Raw genomic sequence first — 16,302 nt, 5'->3', positions numbered from 1 at the left:
AAAAAGTTGTCATCATCAAATTTTTTTTAATTAAAAAACACATTTAAAGTAGCTTAATAGTATCTTTTCAATGTTTTTATACTATTTAGCACAGTTTCTTACTTTAAACTAAAAATAGACCCAAAAGTGTCCATTTTTAAAAACCTGGAGAAAATTTGAAAAACCTGAAATTTTTTTTGAAAAAACGAGTGGCAACCCTGTTTGTCACTAATATAATATTTAACTGGTGATTGAAAAACAGTTGTTAAGTTTGTCATTCAAGTGTGTGTACAATTAAAAAAGTATTAAAATGGTCTAAAGCAAGGTATTTAAGATGTTTTAACTTTCAGGTTTATGTAAAACTATGTAAAATACAGTTAGCAACAGTTTTAAACATTAAAATGTTATATTTAGTAATTAATGTTTAATGATTAACTGGTATTTACTAAATATTTTAAATTTATTTAAAAATTGAATTTTCATCCTGTAATTTTTTGTCTTTTGTATAAGTTTTTGAGTTTTTACGTTCAACTGTTGACTACAAATTGCGTAAAAAATATCATTCAATTGTTTTTGTAAAAATTCAACTTATTTTTTAAAGTTTTAAGTTAGATTACTTTAAATAACCTTTCTTTCATTTTTATAAAAAACTGTTATCGTAAAATGATATTGTTAGTCTGAGGCTAGTTTTTTCTATCAATATATATAATTAGTATAAATTTGTCATATATGAATAAGTTATTGATTAATATAATCCTGGACTGGATGTTGTATACTGCTAAAATATTTAAAATATTTTAAAATTTTACTATTACAAAATAGTTTAAACCGTAAAATTAAAAATTAAACTTATATACAGTTGGAATAGACATAGAAAGTACTTATACGCCTTACTACTCTGGCCAGCGTAAAATAACGATAGATGTTTCAAAACCAACTAAAACTATCAATAAAAAGACAAACAAGACAACTTCTAATGGTAACAAGTATGTATATTTATTTACTTTATTTGAGTTATATGTTTTTATTGAAAGAGTATGTGTAGAAAGTTTGTCTTAAATGTTAGTAATATATTAAATGTTAGTCTTAATAATATGCTGGCAAAAATTTATTTAACTTAGATAAATTTGAAAATAAAAGCTCACAACAAATACACAAGACAAATTCTTTACTGGGTCATTTTAGTTTTTATAAATACTAAAAACAAAAGGTTTTAAGCAAAGCCTTAATGAAGAACGGCCTTACTCTATAAAACATTTTATATTTTTACAAATGTCTATTTATTTTCTTTTTCTGAACAAATCGTTTCCTATTATTTTTAAGACTTTAATATACCCTAATATAAGTTAGTAAGTGTTTGCATCAGAATTTAAAAACAAAGTAAATATTAAAAAAAAACTACTTTTTAAAACAGCCCTATAAATAAAATCAAACAAATTTAAAAAAAAAGTTGCTATTAACAGTTTAATATATTATAGGTTTATAATTATGTTTCATTATTGTGTTTATTTTGTTATTTATGGTTTTTATTGATTATTGATACAGTTTGTAGAATAAAGAAACATAAAAAATGGGAACGGGTCTAAATTGCAGAAAGATAAAATTGCACGAGGGGACTAAATTGCACGAGAACAAAATTGCACGAAGCCAAATTTGCACCAGGGAACAAAATTGCACGAAGACGATTTTGCACCAAGGATCAATTTTGCACAAGAATAAATAAAAAAACAGAAAAAAAAAGTTACTGACCAAGGGTAAGGGTTAGGGGTAACAGAATAATAAAAAAGTAACTAATGAAAATTAAAAAAAGTAATAATAAAAATTAATAAAAAATTAATTTTTTAAAAAGTTACCGACCGAGGGTTAGGGGTAACAGTGATAGTAAAAAAAATTAAAAAGAAAAAAAAATAAGTAAAAAAGGAATTTTTTTTTTAAGGATAACTTACCGGTTAGGGCTAGGGTTAACAGTGATAGTAAAAAATATAATAATAAACTTAACTCGTGCAAAAGTATCTTTGTGCACTCGTGCAATTTTGTACGCTCGTGCAATTTAGACAGCTACCCATAAAAAATAGCTGTGAACTTTAAATCGTACAAGTTTATCACAATTTTTTTTAATTTGTTTAATTATGATTAATAGAACAAAGAAGCCTTGCAAGCACACTTGTTTCGACAAATACAACTGCGGTCATCAGTGCTGCAAAATTGGTTGTTTATTTATTTCCTTGTTTATTTTACGAAATTAAAACTGTATTTACAAGCATAAATTTTAGGTATAATCAAATTTTTTTTTGTTTTTATACATCGTTGCTGTAAAAGAGCTCCTGATTTATTTTATTTTTTAAATCATTTTAGAACCACAATAAGTTTATTAATTATAATTTTTAATTACAATTAGTTCTTTTGTTGTTATTAATCAGTAAGTTTTAAAGTTATTTGTTTACTTTCGAGACAAATATTAATTTTAAACGTTTAGCTGAAAATTAAGTATTTTGTTCTCTATATATTTATTAATTTTATATAAAAACTAGATATTGAATAATATTTACACAACAGGTTTATATGAATTTGACGAAGGTGGTAAAGAATTTCAAAAGCAAGGTGTTTCAAAAAGAACTCAGGAGGTAAATGATATACTAAATAAATAGTTTTTTATTTGCCATTTTTATTTATTTTCTGAGTTTTTAAAATTCTTTAAAATTATTTGCTCATTTTGTTAGTTAAAAAGTTAAAACTATGGATGATAGAGAACGTATAATATTAAGAAACTTTTACATACTACCAAAAACTAATAATAGTAATAGCAAGAAATCAAACATTTTTATCATAAAATATTAAATGAATTTTAGTGTATATTTATTGAAATAAACAACGAATAAAAAAGCATAATTTAAATTAGAGTAAAGAAAATTCTGTTTTAAATTTTATAGATATTTTACTACTTTTTTCTTGCAGAAAAATAAAGTCAATTTTTAAATAAAAATTATTCCTAAAAATATTTTTAACATTTTTGATTATGTACTACAACTTAAACTATTTAAACTATACTTATTTTGTGGTTTTTTTTTTAAGTTAGTAAATTTAATTATAAATTGAGCTGATGTTATAAGTAATGTAACGTTGTAATAAAGGCAAAAAATGTTAGTTATAAGACAAGTTTAAAAGCAAACAAAATAAGCATGTTTAAAAAACTATCACAATAGTATTTTATGCAAACGAAATCAAACTTTGTGAAGTTTGTTTATTCTCGCTAAAATGTGTCTTCATTCACAAGCCTCGATAGCTCAGTTGGGAGAGCGTCAGACTGAAGATATGAAGGTCCCTGGTTCAATCCCGGGTCGAGGCATACATTTTTTGTATAATTAAATTAAACATACTACATGAAATGTTAATAAGTCTTTCTGAAAACTAACATAATTGTCTTTGAATTTTATATACACATGAATACTTTCTGTTTTAAGTGCAACATTGAATAAAAGAAATGAATTATTTCTCTTCCTGCCCTCACTTTAAAAAACTACACATTATGATCTTAAATATTCTAATGAAAATATATGCCAGTTGTAAAATTAGTCTTTCTCTATTTCTATAACTAACTAATTTATAAGCTACCAAAGTTTAAAAATAATCATATAATTTCTAGGTATAATATAAAATGTCTACAGGCCTTTATTGAAAAAAGCATATGAAGATATCAAAAAAACGTGTTTTTTTATAAAACCTATTTTTTCCTACAGTTTTAAAGCAATCCCTTTAAACTTTTTTATGTTACAATGAACTATTATTATTGAAAAATTTAAAATTTTTCATTAACTAAATACCGTAATGAAAACAGATATTGAAATAAGGTTTTCAACTTTAGATGTAATTAACGATGAAATTTTACCCCATCAAGTATTTGTGTCAAATTTTTTTAACAAACTTACCTATATTTGGAAAGATAGTTTTAATTGTTTTTTCTACAAAAATTAATTAAAAGTTTCTGTTTTAACCAGGGGCGTCGCGTGGGGTGTTGCACTGCCGCAACTGCACCACCTTGAAATTTTGTAAGAAAAAAAAAAGTTTCTATAACGTTTTCGTTACTTTTTAGAACTTTTAATCTCTTTTAAAACTCAAACTTTGAAAACGACCATTTTGCCCACTTCACTGCCGCAAACTCTTAGCTGACTGCCGCAAATGAACTCAAAAAAGCAAAATTTCTTCAAGAATTACCGCAAAATCAATATCTTGCGGTAAGTAAGCTAAGTTGAAAATTCCCTAAAACAGGACATGCTTAAGTATCATCAACAAGCTATTGTAAACAAAAAATAACAAAGCTAGGCTACTGCAAAGGATTAAATTTAAGTTTATGTACCCTCATGATTTTTTAAATTAAGAGATCACTTATATTAAAACGGGACAATAGAAGAACAAAATTGTCATAAATTACACATTTTGAAAAAAAAAGATAAACAACCTAAATCACCAAACTCTTAAAATTTGATTTTCTGTATTTAAGCATAGATAAACTTAACAATAACTGATTATTGTTATCATAAAGTTAATAAAATATTTAATTAAATTTTATTTAAATGTAAAATTTGAGTTCTGAAAAAAATGTTAAGAAGTTTATTATAAACTTAAAGTTTACTTTTACAGAAAAATAATTTAGATTTATATTGAATAAAAATTATTATTATTGAAACATTCACATATTTAAATAAAGTAAATAGCCTAACTTAAAATATTGGTCTGACCCCCAAAAACTTTGATTACTTAGAGTATTTAAACACTTTAGAAAAATTTAGTCTACTTTATATGACTTTTGTTTTAATTTTTTCATAAACAAAGCAAAAATTTTAGAAAAAATTGTTGAAACATAGTTGCTTTGCCTCATAATCAGGACAACTTAGAAATGTTAAAAAAACTCAAGATGACCCAAGATAACTTAAAACAGACCGAATTAGGAAAAAAATTCAGGCTGACTAAAGCAGTTTTAGTTTTTTACTCTGAAAATAACAAGCTTATTCAAAATTAAAAAATAAGTGTTTTACCCCTATGGCCACATGAAAACTAACTAATCAATTTTTACTGCTATAATGGTTACATATTTATAAATTATCTTTAAATTTCTTGAAAAGTTCAACAGCCTCACCAACAAAACTTAAAAAAGGTGAGCTTCTGAGAAAAATACTATCATCAAAATGAAAAACAAATTAAAATTAAATAAAGAAAAGATACCCTTTAAAAACTATTGAATTTTAAACCTCAAACAAAAAAACATTAAATTTAGAAAAAAAGTTAATAAAAATCTTAATAATTGTAAAAAAAATTGTGCAAAATAGTGAGGGGTAAGGGGAGTTGGGGGTTAGGCACTTTTTTACATGTTGTTCTTTTTTTAACTCTTTCAGAGAGCTAATAGTTACTCTTTAATAAACTTGATTAAAATAAATTTTACTTAAAATAAACCTGCAGTTTGTACATAACATTTTTTTTGCTGGTAAACTTTTTAATTTTCTGCCAAGTCTAATAAGATTTTTTTTTGTCAAGTTAAATATTGGTAAAATAACCATTCTTAGTATGATGTTTAATCAAATATTTTTTGAATAAGATTGAGGCAAAAAGAAAACTATTAAAGTTACTGTATTTTTCAATATAATAAACATTTGTTTTGTCTAAATTTTTTCTACTGTTAGTTTAAACTTTAAAGCCTTTTTAAAGATTAATACTCAAAAGTAAGCTAACATTTTTTGAATCTTTTAAATTACTTAATTTTTTTTTATTCCTATACTTACTTTAATTTTCAAAGTATTTACTTTTTTTTAAAGTTATTTTTATTAATTTTTTTTTTTTAATAATTTTTCATTTTTAAACAAAATTTATTCATTTACATAAGCAATTTAATGTAATTGTTAAAGAAAAAAGTTTTTATTTTAGATAAAAAATAATTTTAAAGTAGGGAACTTTTTTTTTTAAATTCTGCAGCACCTAAAAAAATACCACGCGACGCCACTGGTTTTAACATTTCAAGTAAAATCGAAATACTTTTCGAGTACACTAAACTATTAAACTAAAATAAAGTGTATTTAATAATTTAGTATTTAAAATTGAAAACGTGCCGTAACTAAAACTATGTACAAATAAACCATTATGTAAAATTATAACAAAAATGTTTCAGCCCGGGCTCGAACCGGGGACCTTTCGCGTGTGAGGCGAACGTGATAACCACTACACTACTGAAACACTTATTGACAAATGCTAAATTTTGTTTATCAATGTAAATTGACTTTACTGAACGCATTTAAATTATTATGATACATATATTTATAATGGTCTTATGAAACAATAATTATTTATTTTTGAAATTTCGTCGATGTAATGAAAGAAAATTAATACACAAAAAATATTTTTTTGCTAATCGACTTAGGAAATTGTTAAAAGTTGGACTTTATTGTTCGCAGTTTTAAGTTGTTATTCTTTTCAAAAAAAAGGTCAATTAATTTTTGATGACTTTATAAAGGTAAATGTATTTTAATAAACTGTTAATACTTTTTAAGCTTGAATATCCTTTTAATTTTTAAATTTTTTTTTTGTATACTTTAAAGTTATTTAAAAAAATGATAATATCAAGTTTTACTATTTAACCCTTAAATCGATGCTAAAATAAAACTCTTATTAAAATAAATTAGTTTAGGTTCAATAAAAATGCAAATGATAATTTTCTAATAAGTATTTAGACGGTCATTCCTAACAAAGCTATATTTTATCCCAACATTATTCTGAATGAAATATCTCGTGTATATTTGTATGTCAATGAATGCTAAAAATGAAACAACTGTACTAATTTATTACGGTAACTTTCAATTTGAAAATAAAATGTTCGTATGAACTATTGTCTAACAAGACGGATCACTTTTGCACGAGTGACAATTATGCACGAGAGTAAAATAATACCGACTTAGGGTTAGGAATAACAGTGACAGTAAAATATAATTATTAATAAAAAAAGTTTCAACCCTTGCAAAAGTGTTTCTTCGTGCATATCTGATACTTACCCATTGATTAACGAAATCTGATCTAGAGCAAAAAGATTGATTTTAGAAAGTTTTTTATATTTATTTGGAAAGCTTAATTGAAATAAAAAAAACAATTTTCATCAAAAATATAGTGAAAAATATTCTTAGAATTAAGTATTTGAATTCACAGTAAAGATAATACTTTTAATCTATGTTAGTTTAATCTATGTTGTTTTTTTTTAGTTTTTGAAGCAATACGAATATGATCCTCATAGAAATTCAAAATTACCAATGAATCGTGATAATAGCAGAAACTATACTGATTTACACCAGTTTGTTTTCAATTTTTAAATAAAAAAATATTTTATGTACTTAAACCAATTTGCTTATAAGTTTAGTTTTGACTAAGTTTTTATTATTATTTAATTTATTATTTTTTAAAGAAACAAAACAAATAAAAGCGAAGCTGGGTGGGAAAAATTGAACGAATTTTGCCACAACAGATCGATTGTCAACGAATCATTTTTCAACGATGAAAATACTTTTAATGAAAATACTAATGAGGAAGATGTAAAAAGATTCAGGCCGCTGAAAAAATCAAAATTTGAAAGAGAATGTGAACTTTACGAGGTTTTTTATTTTACTTTGATTTTCAAAATAACAAAAAATAAAACTGAGAAAAACAACGTGTTTACTATAATACTTGAACATTGAAATGGTAGAAAAAATAACCAACTTTTAAAACTAATAAAAACTATAGTTCTTCAGCTACTTAGTTGAACTTATACTTGATGTTTTAAGTACGAATAATTAGTTAAAAATCTATAATACTTTAAAATTTAATGATTTAATGTATTGTTATTTCAAGTTCATTGATTTTTTTAATATGAACTGTTAAAAAGGGATATATGGGGGTATCCGTATTCTACACGTAATGATTACAGAACATTTTATATAATATTTTAAATGCATTAAGAATTTATTTTCACTTTTTAAGTAATAATAATATTTTAAGTTAGAAAATAAACTGCTTTTTAATGATAATGGTTTTAAACTTTATTATAAATGTACAAAACAATCAAATAAACATAAAATTATACAAATCTATTACTATTGAAATCATTAACTAATTATAGTAGTTATAAAAAACTTAATAATATTTAGGAACAAATAAACTCTGGTTCGAGAACGACACAAAATAATGAAAATAAAATTAAATTGAACAATAAACAAAATAATGATAACAAGTTCAAACTAAACGATCAACCAAGCAAATTCACTGTTGAAGCGAGTAATCAGATGAATAACAATAAAGTATATTCAAAAAACAATAGTAAAATATATTCAAATAATAATAATAATATTCCATTGAGAAGCGAAAGTGAACAATTGTGGACTGAACATTCACATATTTACCAAAGTGGTTTGTTTTTGTTAAAATATTTATTGATGTATAAATAAATTTGTGTTTATTTATTATAATGTATTTTTAAACCAGAATGTACCGATATTACGGAAGATGAAATGACAATAGAAAAAGTTAAAGGAAATTCTCCTTTGTACAAAATGAAGAAAACTTGGTCTCAAGCTAAATTCACTTTCCCTAACAATAAGTTTCAAGTTCGATATAGTTAATGTTTTGAACTAATATTACTTTTTAATTAAAAAAAGTTCGTTGTAGTAGTAATTCACAAATATTTTTGAATACATTTAAATTTATAATAAAATTGAATTATACACGATTTCGTTAAAACTTATTTATTTATGTTCTTGAAACCAGAGGAGGTTGGCATGCCAACTTCCAAGGGTTTGTTTAGGAGAGTAGGAGGGTCAATGGTGGACTCATGGCTAAGAGGTCTTTGGCTCTGAATGCGAGCACTCTTAGCCCGAGTTTGAATCCTAGTGTCTGGAAGACACTCTGGGTTTGGACTGACCCGTGACATAGTTTAATTTTACTTTGATAAAAATTATTTAATAATATAAAATACAAAATAGTTGGGATAAATTTATATACTAAAAACTTAATAGTAAACCAATTTGTAACAAAATATAAAAAACTTAAAATGAATAAAGTAGTTAAAATTAGACAAAAATTACAATAAAAAAACTCAGGTATGAAAAAATCAATAAAATTTTATAAACTGTTATAAAATTTTATACAATGTTAACAAAATTCAAGAAAATACTTAAATGTGTCTAAAAACAATTTAAGTATCTTGCTTATAAAAAAAAGTCAATAAAATTAGTCACTAGCACACAGGAAAGTTGGTTCTACTGGAAGACAATAAACTTCACTCCAATTCTTTCCTCAGAACTCAGACTACTCACTCTAACAATGTCCAAGCTTACAATACTCCTTTACTTGACTGAAGACTATTGTTATAGCAACAATTTCAAATTTAGCTTTCCGAACAACAAAGTGTTTCCAATTAAAAAATAGAAAATTGGAATAAAATAACGTATCGTTACATTCTCTTCTTTTTTTTTTTTGGTGGTTATAAAACTAAAAGATCAAATGTTTTTATTGAAAATACTTCCAAAAAGTGTTTATGTAAACATATTATACTAGCAATTCAAATAATTATTTATTGTTGTAAATTTTGGTAGATGGAAAATAAAGTTGAAAGAAATACTCCGAAAAGTATTTTAAGAAAACCAAATAAATTTTCTGATCTACCAAATAGCAGTAGGATGGAAAAACCAAATAGTTCATCAGATTACAACCCAGTATGTTTGAATTTTTTATCAAAAAGTAAAAATAATTAGAGTTGGTATACCTTATGGTTTTTATGTTCATAGTCTATAGTTTTTTTAATAATTTTGTTGTAAACGAAAATGATCTGAGTGATGATTACTTTAAGTTTTAAAATTTTTATTAAGATATTATCTAACAATTCTAAAAAAATTTCAGCTAAAAATACCAGATCAATCAAAGTTTCAAAACAACAAATTTCAGCCAAGTATAACAGTAAGTTGATTTTATTTTATTTAAGATGATTCGGACTTTATAAAAAAATCACGAACTTATTGAAGTCAATTAAATTTTCTGAAGACGGGTGTAAGTGCGTAAGCACAAGTTTTATAGTTTTGTAAATTAAATATGCCGATTTGCGTATCAGTATTTTTTAATTAGGTTGTATTGTAAACTTTGTAGGATTGTTTGTATGTTTAATAGTTAGTTTTCATTTGTCTTAATAAAGTAATAAGTTCTTATAAGTATTATTATAAAATTATAAAGGATCAAGACGAAGATACAGACGTTTCTATAAACTGCGATTTCCAACTAGATTTCAGCCAAGATTTTCATAAACAAAATTTAAGCAAAAACCAACATAAATCAGTTGACAATGATTTCATTGGTAACAAAAGTGATTTCCATGGTAACACAAATAACTTACATGGTAGCACAAACAATTTCCAAGGTAGTACTAATAATTTTCATGGTAAAACAAATAATTTCGATAGTAACAAAAATGATTGTCATGGTAACAAAAGCGATTTCTATGGTAACACAAATGATTTCCATGGTAACACAAATAACTTACATGATAACACAAATGATTTCCATGGTAGCACTAAAAATTTCCATTGCATCACAAATGATTTCCGTGACAATACAAATAATTTGCATAACAACACAAACGATTTCCATGGTTACCAAACGGAAGTCAAAGATGACGAAACGATTGATTTTTACCTGCAGTCGATTGAAACTGACGACTTTGATGATTTTGACGAATCAGCTTTTTCTAATAAAAATCAAAAACAGACTGTGAGTTTTAGCTATTTTCTCAAGCTTCAAGACTTTTTATATATTTCCTCAGTCTTTATATCAAAAAATAGTCAGTTTTAGACACAATTAAAAAAAAACATTTCTTGATTTTTCTTTTTACAGTATAACAAGTCTACGAATTTTGATAGTTTTAACCAGCCTACTTCAAGTAAAAACCAGCAACAATATGTAAGTAAATGTATATATAAAGGTTAACTTTTTTTAGATTATTTCTACAAGTTTAAAGAACTCTTTTGAAAATTTTAGAAAGTACGATTTATAAAATTTAAGTCATTGACAAAATATTTTTTTTGTCTATGTTCTAGGAAAATTATAGACAAAAATTATGACATATAGGTTTTAAAGTTTAACAACCCTTATAACTATGAACTAGAAAGTTATGAGCCTACTTTTTAAACAAAAATAAGTAACAAAATGTGAATAAATACTTATAGATAAACTTATTTAACCAAAACTGTAGTTACTTCAAAAAATTGATAAGTTTTTATCTTAAAACAATAAGGGCATTTCATATTTATGCTTTTTAGCTTCACTTAATAAACAAAATAAAAGACTAAATGTTATTGCTGTTTTAACTTTGTAGTGTGGAAAACTTAACAAAGATTCAACTTTTGACAGCTTTAAAAGGTCTGCTTTCTCAAATAAAAATCTACAACAAAATGTATGTTTTATTTGACTGTTTTTTCTTCAAGTATTTAAGAAGTTATTGTTTATAAGTTTTTTTTTACTTTTTGTAAATATTTCTAATACAATATTTATTTTATTTCAAAAAGTTTAACAAGCCTTTAAACTTTGATAAATCTTCTTTTTCTGTTAATAACCAACAACAAAATAATATTTTTTCAAGTAGAAGTTTAGCTTGACTGTTTTTCTTCGACCATTTTTGTAATGATTGTTTTTAGTTTTTAGCAGCTAGGTACTACGGCTAGGTGTCAGTAATGCACAGAGCATCACTTTTACACAAACTGACCAAAGTTTTATCAAAACAGTCCAATTTTAAAAATGAACATGCAAATTATTGTATTTTTATTTGAAAACAAAGTTTTAGATTACAAAAGTTTTCAATTAGAACAGTTAAAGCTCGTGCAAAAGTGACGCTCCGTGCATTTTTGACCTGTTCCCGTATTTGAATTGTGTTAATTTTTAGTATGTATATAATAAGATATTTAGTTTGGAAAATTTGACAAGCTTTCGAAGTATGAAAAAAGTCTACCTGAATTCAAATACCAAAAAAATTTTGATAATAAAACTAAACCATCGAAGAATTTGAAAAGAGAATCTTCAAAAATATCCAATGAAACTGATTCATTTAACAATGATTCATTTTTCCATGATAGTAGCACTGTTAGTTTTATTTTAACCTACTTTGACAGAAAGTAACTTTTTATAGTCAGAATGTTGATGTTTTTCCCTCCTTTAGTTCTCAAAACTCTTATATTTCTAATAAAATCTTAAAGTACTAAATGACATAAATTACTTTAAAAAAATTATTTAGATGACAAATAGTTTAATAAAGTTTTTCAAGATGAGATAGTCTGACTTTGATAGCTTTTTAAGTCTTGGTATTTTTTTTTAGTAATTATTAAAAGTATTTATTATGGTAGGTCATCGATTGTGGTTAAAGTTGTTACAAAAATAATGTTTTTTTTTGTAAGTAAATTTCACTTTTAAATTTATTATTTATTTTCAGAATAGCAATTTTATTGATTCTGGATATGATACTAGTATTTTGACTACACCAAAAGTTGAAAATAAACAGAAAGATCGAAATAAAATTTATAGTTCTGATTTAATGAACGTAAGTTTGTTTTTTAGAAATCACTTTTAATAAATTATTAATTATTTTAAACATTATTTAATTATAAAAAGTTTATATTTTTCTCACACTTTAAAGAATGAGAAGTTACGTACTTTATATTGATTTATATACTCTACAAAGTTGAAGTTTTTAATTAATTCTAATAAAAGAACAAGTTAATATTTTTTGTATATTCATAATTGTAATTATAATTAAATACTTTTATAGCACTTAAATAAATAAAATATATAATTAAGTATTAGATGAATTTCATTTTAAAATTTATGTTTAAATGTTTCGTTGAATTTGATTTTAATGGTTGTTAATTAATTTGACCGAAAATTTCAAATTATAACAAATATTTTTATAAAAGTTTAAATTTCATGCAGGCAAAAAACCAAGAATTTTGTGCTGACTCAGCAGATTTGGTGTCATGTGACTTATCACCATCACCACGTGACTCGCCTTCCTACTCTCCTATTGGTTCTCCTACCGTCAGAGTTGACGTGAACTCAGCAGAGCAAGCAGGCAGCTCTCAGTTGGAAGGGAGGAAATTTTTAACGGCGAAAATCGACGAAAGCAGCTGCTACTTGCATTGCAGTGAGGATACGAATGTAGAATCGCCGAAAATAAATAAGTTAAAAGCTGAAGTCAATAATAACAAGTTCTTTACTCAGTTAGTTTTCAATTTGAATTAAAATTAGAATTACTTTAATAATATAATAAAATACAGCAATATTAACAACATTAAAGTAATTTTTTTAAGATGCTTAAGTTGTAAAATTCACAACTTTAAAAATGAATTTGCAATATTTTGATGTGTAGTTCCTGCATTTTTAGTTGTTTTAATAAACTTGTAAGTCTGGTATGTAGATATTTACTTTGACATATTCTTAAGTATTTTTATTGTTAATAATTACATATTTTTCAAAACACAATGTTGAAATTTCGATTACATTTAACAACATTAAATAAATTTTAATATTAATTGTAAATCAGATGCTAATAAAAACATTAGACTATTTTTTATTTTGATTACAAATGCATAATAATATCTTGTTAAGTTATAAAATTGTTTTTTAAGTAAGAATTTTATTTGAAGTTTATAGAATAAAAGTCATATTTATAGAAAAAAACAAGAAAGTACTTCAAATCAAGATAAGGAATTAGAAGAAGCTAGAAAAACTTTTTCATGTATTTTTGATTCTATTTTTTAATATTTTTTTCAATTTGATTTCATTGTTAATTATTACTCAACTAATATCAATTTTTACTTCTTCTAATTAAAAGATTTGTTTATGTTTAAATTAATCTTATTTTTGTTTTTTTTAGAATTCTTAGTTGTTTTGAATAGTTCCTTTTAGTTTTATAATTTTATCATCAAATATTTTCTTCAATATTTGTTTTGAATATCTTATTTATGTAATTGATTGTTCCTTATTTTAAGTTTTAATCTAATTTACAGTTTTTAATTTTTGTAATTTTCTTGAAAATGTTTCATAAATCTTGTTTTTTTTTCGAGTTTATAATTTAAACAATTTTTTTTTTCAGTTCACTTTTGATTAAACAGAAATATATTTTATATCTCGTTTTAATAAAAAACTTGAGATTTATTTAAATTGTAACAACCCATTTAAGCTTTTTAGAGTCAAATTTTTAATAGCTAAGAGCGTTAATATGAGACAAGTTTATGACTCATTTCTTTGTTATATGTACAAAAAATATTATTATAATATTTGGAGATATGGAATAGTAACTTTTTACTTCTTTTATGTTGTTTAACTATGATTTAAAATGTTTTAAAAGAAACCTTTATCACTTTAAGAAACAACATTTCGCTTTTATATTTTAGGTAATATCCATAACTTACTGTAGTTTTTGTAATATCTAAAGAAAGTTATAAATTCAACTTTAAAAAGCTAATATATTAAAAAAGCAGAACTTACTGTACAATTGCTAAATAATTTTACTTAAGTGTGTAAAAAATACTGTTAATTTAAGAAACAAATATTTCTAAATTTTTTGTACTTCTAGAGTTTACTTTTTATTTATTTAATATGTTTCTTATAGCTAATAGTAATTTTGTTGTGTCTTAATAAGGTTATTAGAAGTTTGTATACAATTAGATAATTTCATTAGGATACCTTTTTACATATGATGTTTAAATATATATTTTTAAAGCTTAACTTAAAGCTTAGCTATACTAATAATTTTACTACTAACCAATTATTTGTCTTAATGAACATTTTTTACTAATATTATTCATCAACTAATGAAACCTATCACGTTTTATCAACCATTTACTTTGTAAAGCGAATTAAATCTTTGTAATCAGTTATACAAATTCTAATTACACAATTGTGCACAGAAGTGCATAAAAGAATTTTCAAAAGGGTTGATCACACAAATTCGATGTTTTTATTCTTACAGTTGAAACCAAAAAAATAAGTTTTTTGTATAATTATTATTTAGAAATTAAAAAATTTCTTAAGCATGACATACATTGTTTGTTTATATAAAATGACTTGTTGTTTTTTATAAGGTGAAATTTCATTGTATTTAAGAATGGTTTTACATATTCAAACAAAGATATTCATGTAAAAAAAAAAACTAAAATCATTAGCTTGAAAAACCGGGATTTTTTAGTTCTAAGTTTCAAATAGAAAAATTGTAAGTCATTCTTCAGGTAAAAGCCTTTATATTTTACAGTAATAAATATAAAAACTCATACAAAATGTCCACATGTATAAAAGTCTATATCAAAAGTTTATAAAGATAAAGCATTTATTACTTTGAAAAGACATTTAACTGTATCCATCGTTTATGATTTGATAACCGAAAGGCTTTTACGTACATTTTTTCCTTAGACCAAACTTTTTTTGCGCTTATTTTTTTATATCGTTCAGATAACAAACAACATTATATATAACATACAAAACTTGTTATGCTAAAAAGCTTTTTAATAGTTTTTTAGCTTTTGAATGAGATTAATACAAGAACAAGTTAATCACTTAAACTGTAAGAATAGATTTATAGGTATGGATAATGGTATTTTTTTTTAATCGAACCTTATAATTTGACCTAAATAACACATAAATTTAAACAATCTAAGAAGTAAATCAAACAAATTTTTTCTATGTCATAGATATAAACAATCTCTTGTTAAACTATGATATTCTGTTTCAAATAGTCTACGAACTTAGGTACTACAACACTATCAAGTTGTTTTCATAGTATGTTGTTAGTTTTCTACTACCCTTAAGTTTTACCTAAAATGCAATTTAAATTATCAGTTTATAACTTTAAGCCTTATAATTTCACAAAAACTAGTAGTTTTTTATTGATTTTTTAATTTTAGACAAATATGTACATTGAAAGGTAAGATGTAAAATATATTTAAACATATTGATAAAATTTGATTACAATATTTTTATGAAGATTTTTATTCATAATTATTTTTCTTTAACATCAAGACTTATGGAGTTTATTTTTTTAAATAATACTATAAACAAACAATGATATCTTAAATATCAGTATTTAACTTTATAAATTTTACTTGTATTTGTTCGAACATATCTAACTTAAGTTGCTTCCTTTTGAAACGATTTTATACCTACTTCAAATATAATAACGTTGGTGATTTTTTTCTTAATGTGCATTGTCAATATTCTAATTTTATTCTACCAATACATACTAATTAAAATAAAACAAAAGATTTAAGATTTTTTACAAATAGT

The 16,302-nt window shown here is 23.8% G+C and overlaps 1 protein-coding gene and 2 non-coding genes across 3 annotated transcripts in view; 2 read left to right on the top strand and 1 right to left on the bottom strand.

Moving 5' to 3' along the window:
• LOC145843066 (putative ATP-dependent DNA helicase HFM1) overlaps positions 1-16,302 on the top strand; it is a 52,647-nt gene that overhangs the window by 20,910 nt on the left and 15,435 nt on the right. Inside the window, exons 21-31 of the mRNA XM_082950533.1 lie at positions 839-965; positions 2,120-2,187; positions 2,536-2,603; positions 7,218-7,306; positions 7,418-7,604; positions 8,139-8,154; positions 8,473-8,594; positions 9,582-9,701; positions 10,213-10,746; positions 12,458-12,565; positions 12,955-13,179. Of these exons, the coding sequence (XP_082806659.1) occupies positions 839-965; positions 2,120-2,187; positions 2,536-2,603; positions 7,218-7,306; positions 7,418-7,604; positions 8,139-8,154; positions 8,473-8,594; positions 9,582-9,701; positions 10,213-10,746; positions 12,458-12,565; positions 12,955-13,179 (1,664 nt within the window). The remainder of the gene's footprint in view (positions 1-838; positions 966-2,119; positions 2,188-2,535; positions 2,604-7,217; positions 7,307-7,417; positions 7,605-8,138; positions 8,155-8,472; positions 8,595-9,581; positions 9,702-10,212; positions 10,747-12,457; positions 12,566-12,954; positions 13,180-16,302) is intronic.
• Trnaf-gaa (transfer RNA phenylalanine (anticodon GAA)) lies at positions 3,253-3,325 on the top strand. The gene has a single exon. It is a non-coding gene; the product is annotated as a tRNA-Phe (tRNA).
• On the bottom strand, positions 6,129-6,201 carry Trnav-cac (transfer RNA valine (anticodon CAC)). The gene has a single exon. It is a non-coding gene; the product is annotated as a tRNA-Val (tRNA).

This window comes from Thalia democratica, chromosome 8, assembly GCF_965202585.1.
Source record: "Thalia democratica chromosome 8, ktThaDemo2.hap1.1, whole genome shotgun sequence".
Lineage (NCBI taxonomy): Eukaryota > Metazoa > Chordata > Thaliacea > Salpida > Salpidae > Thalia > Thalia democratica.
The sequence above is the reverse complement of the archived record's forward strand: the minus strand, read 5'-3'. Positions and strand labels throughout refer to the sequence as shown.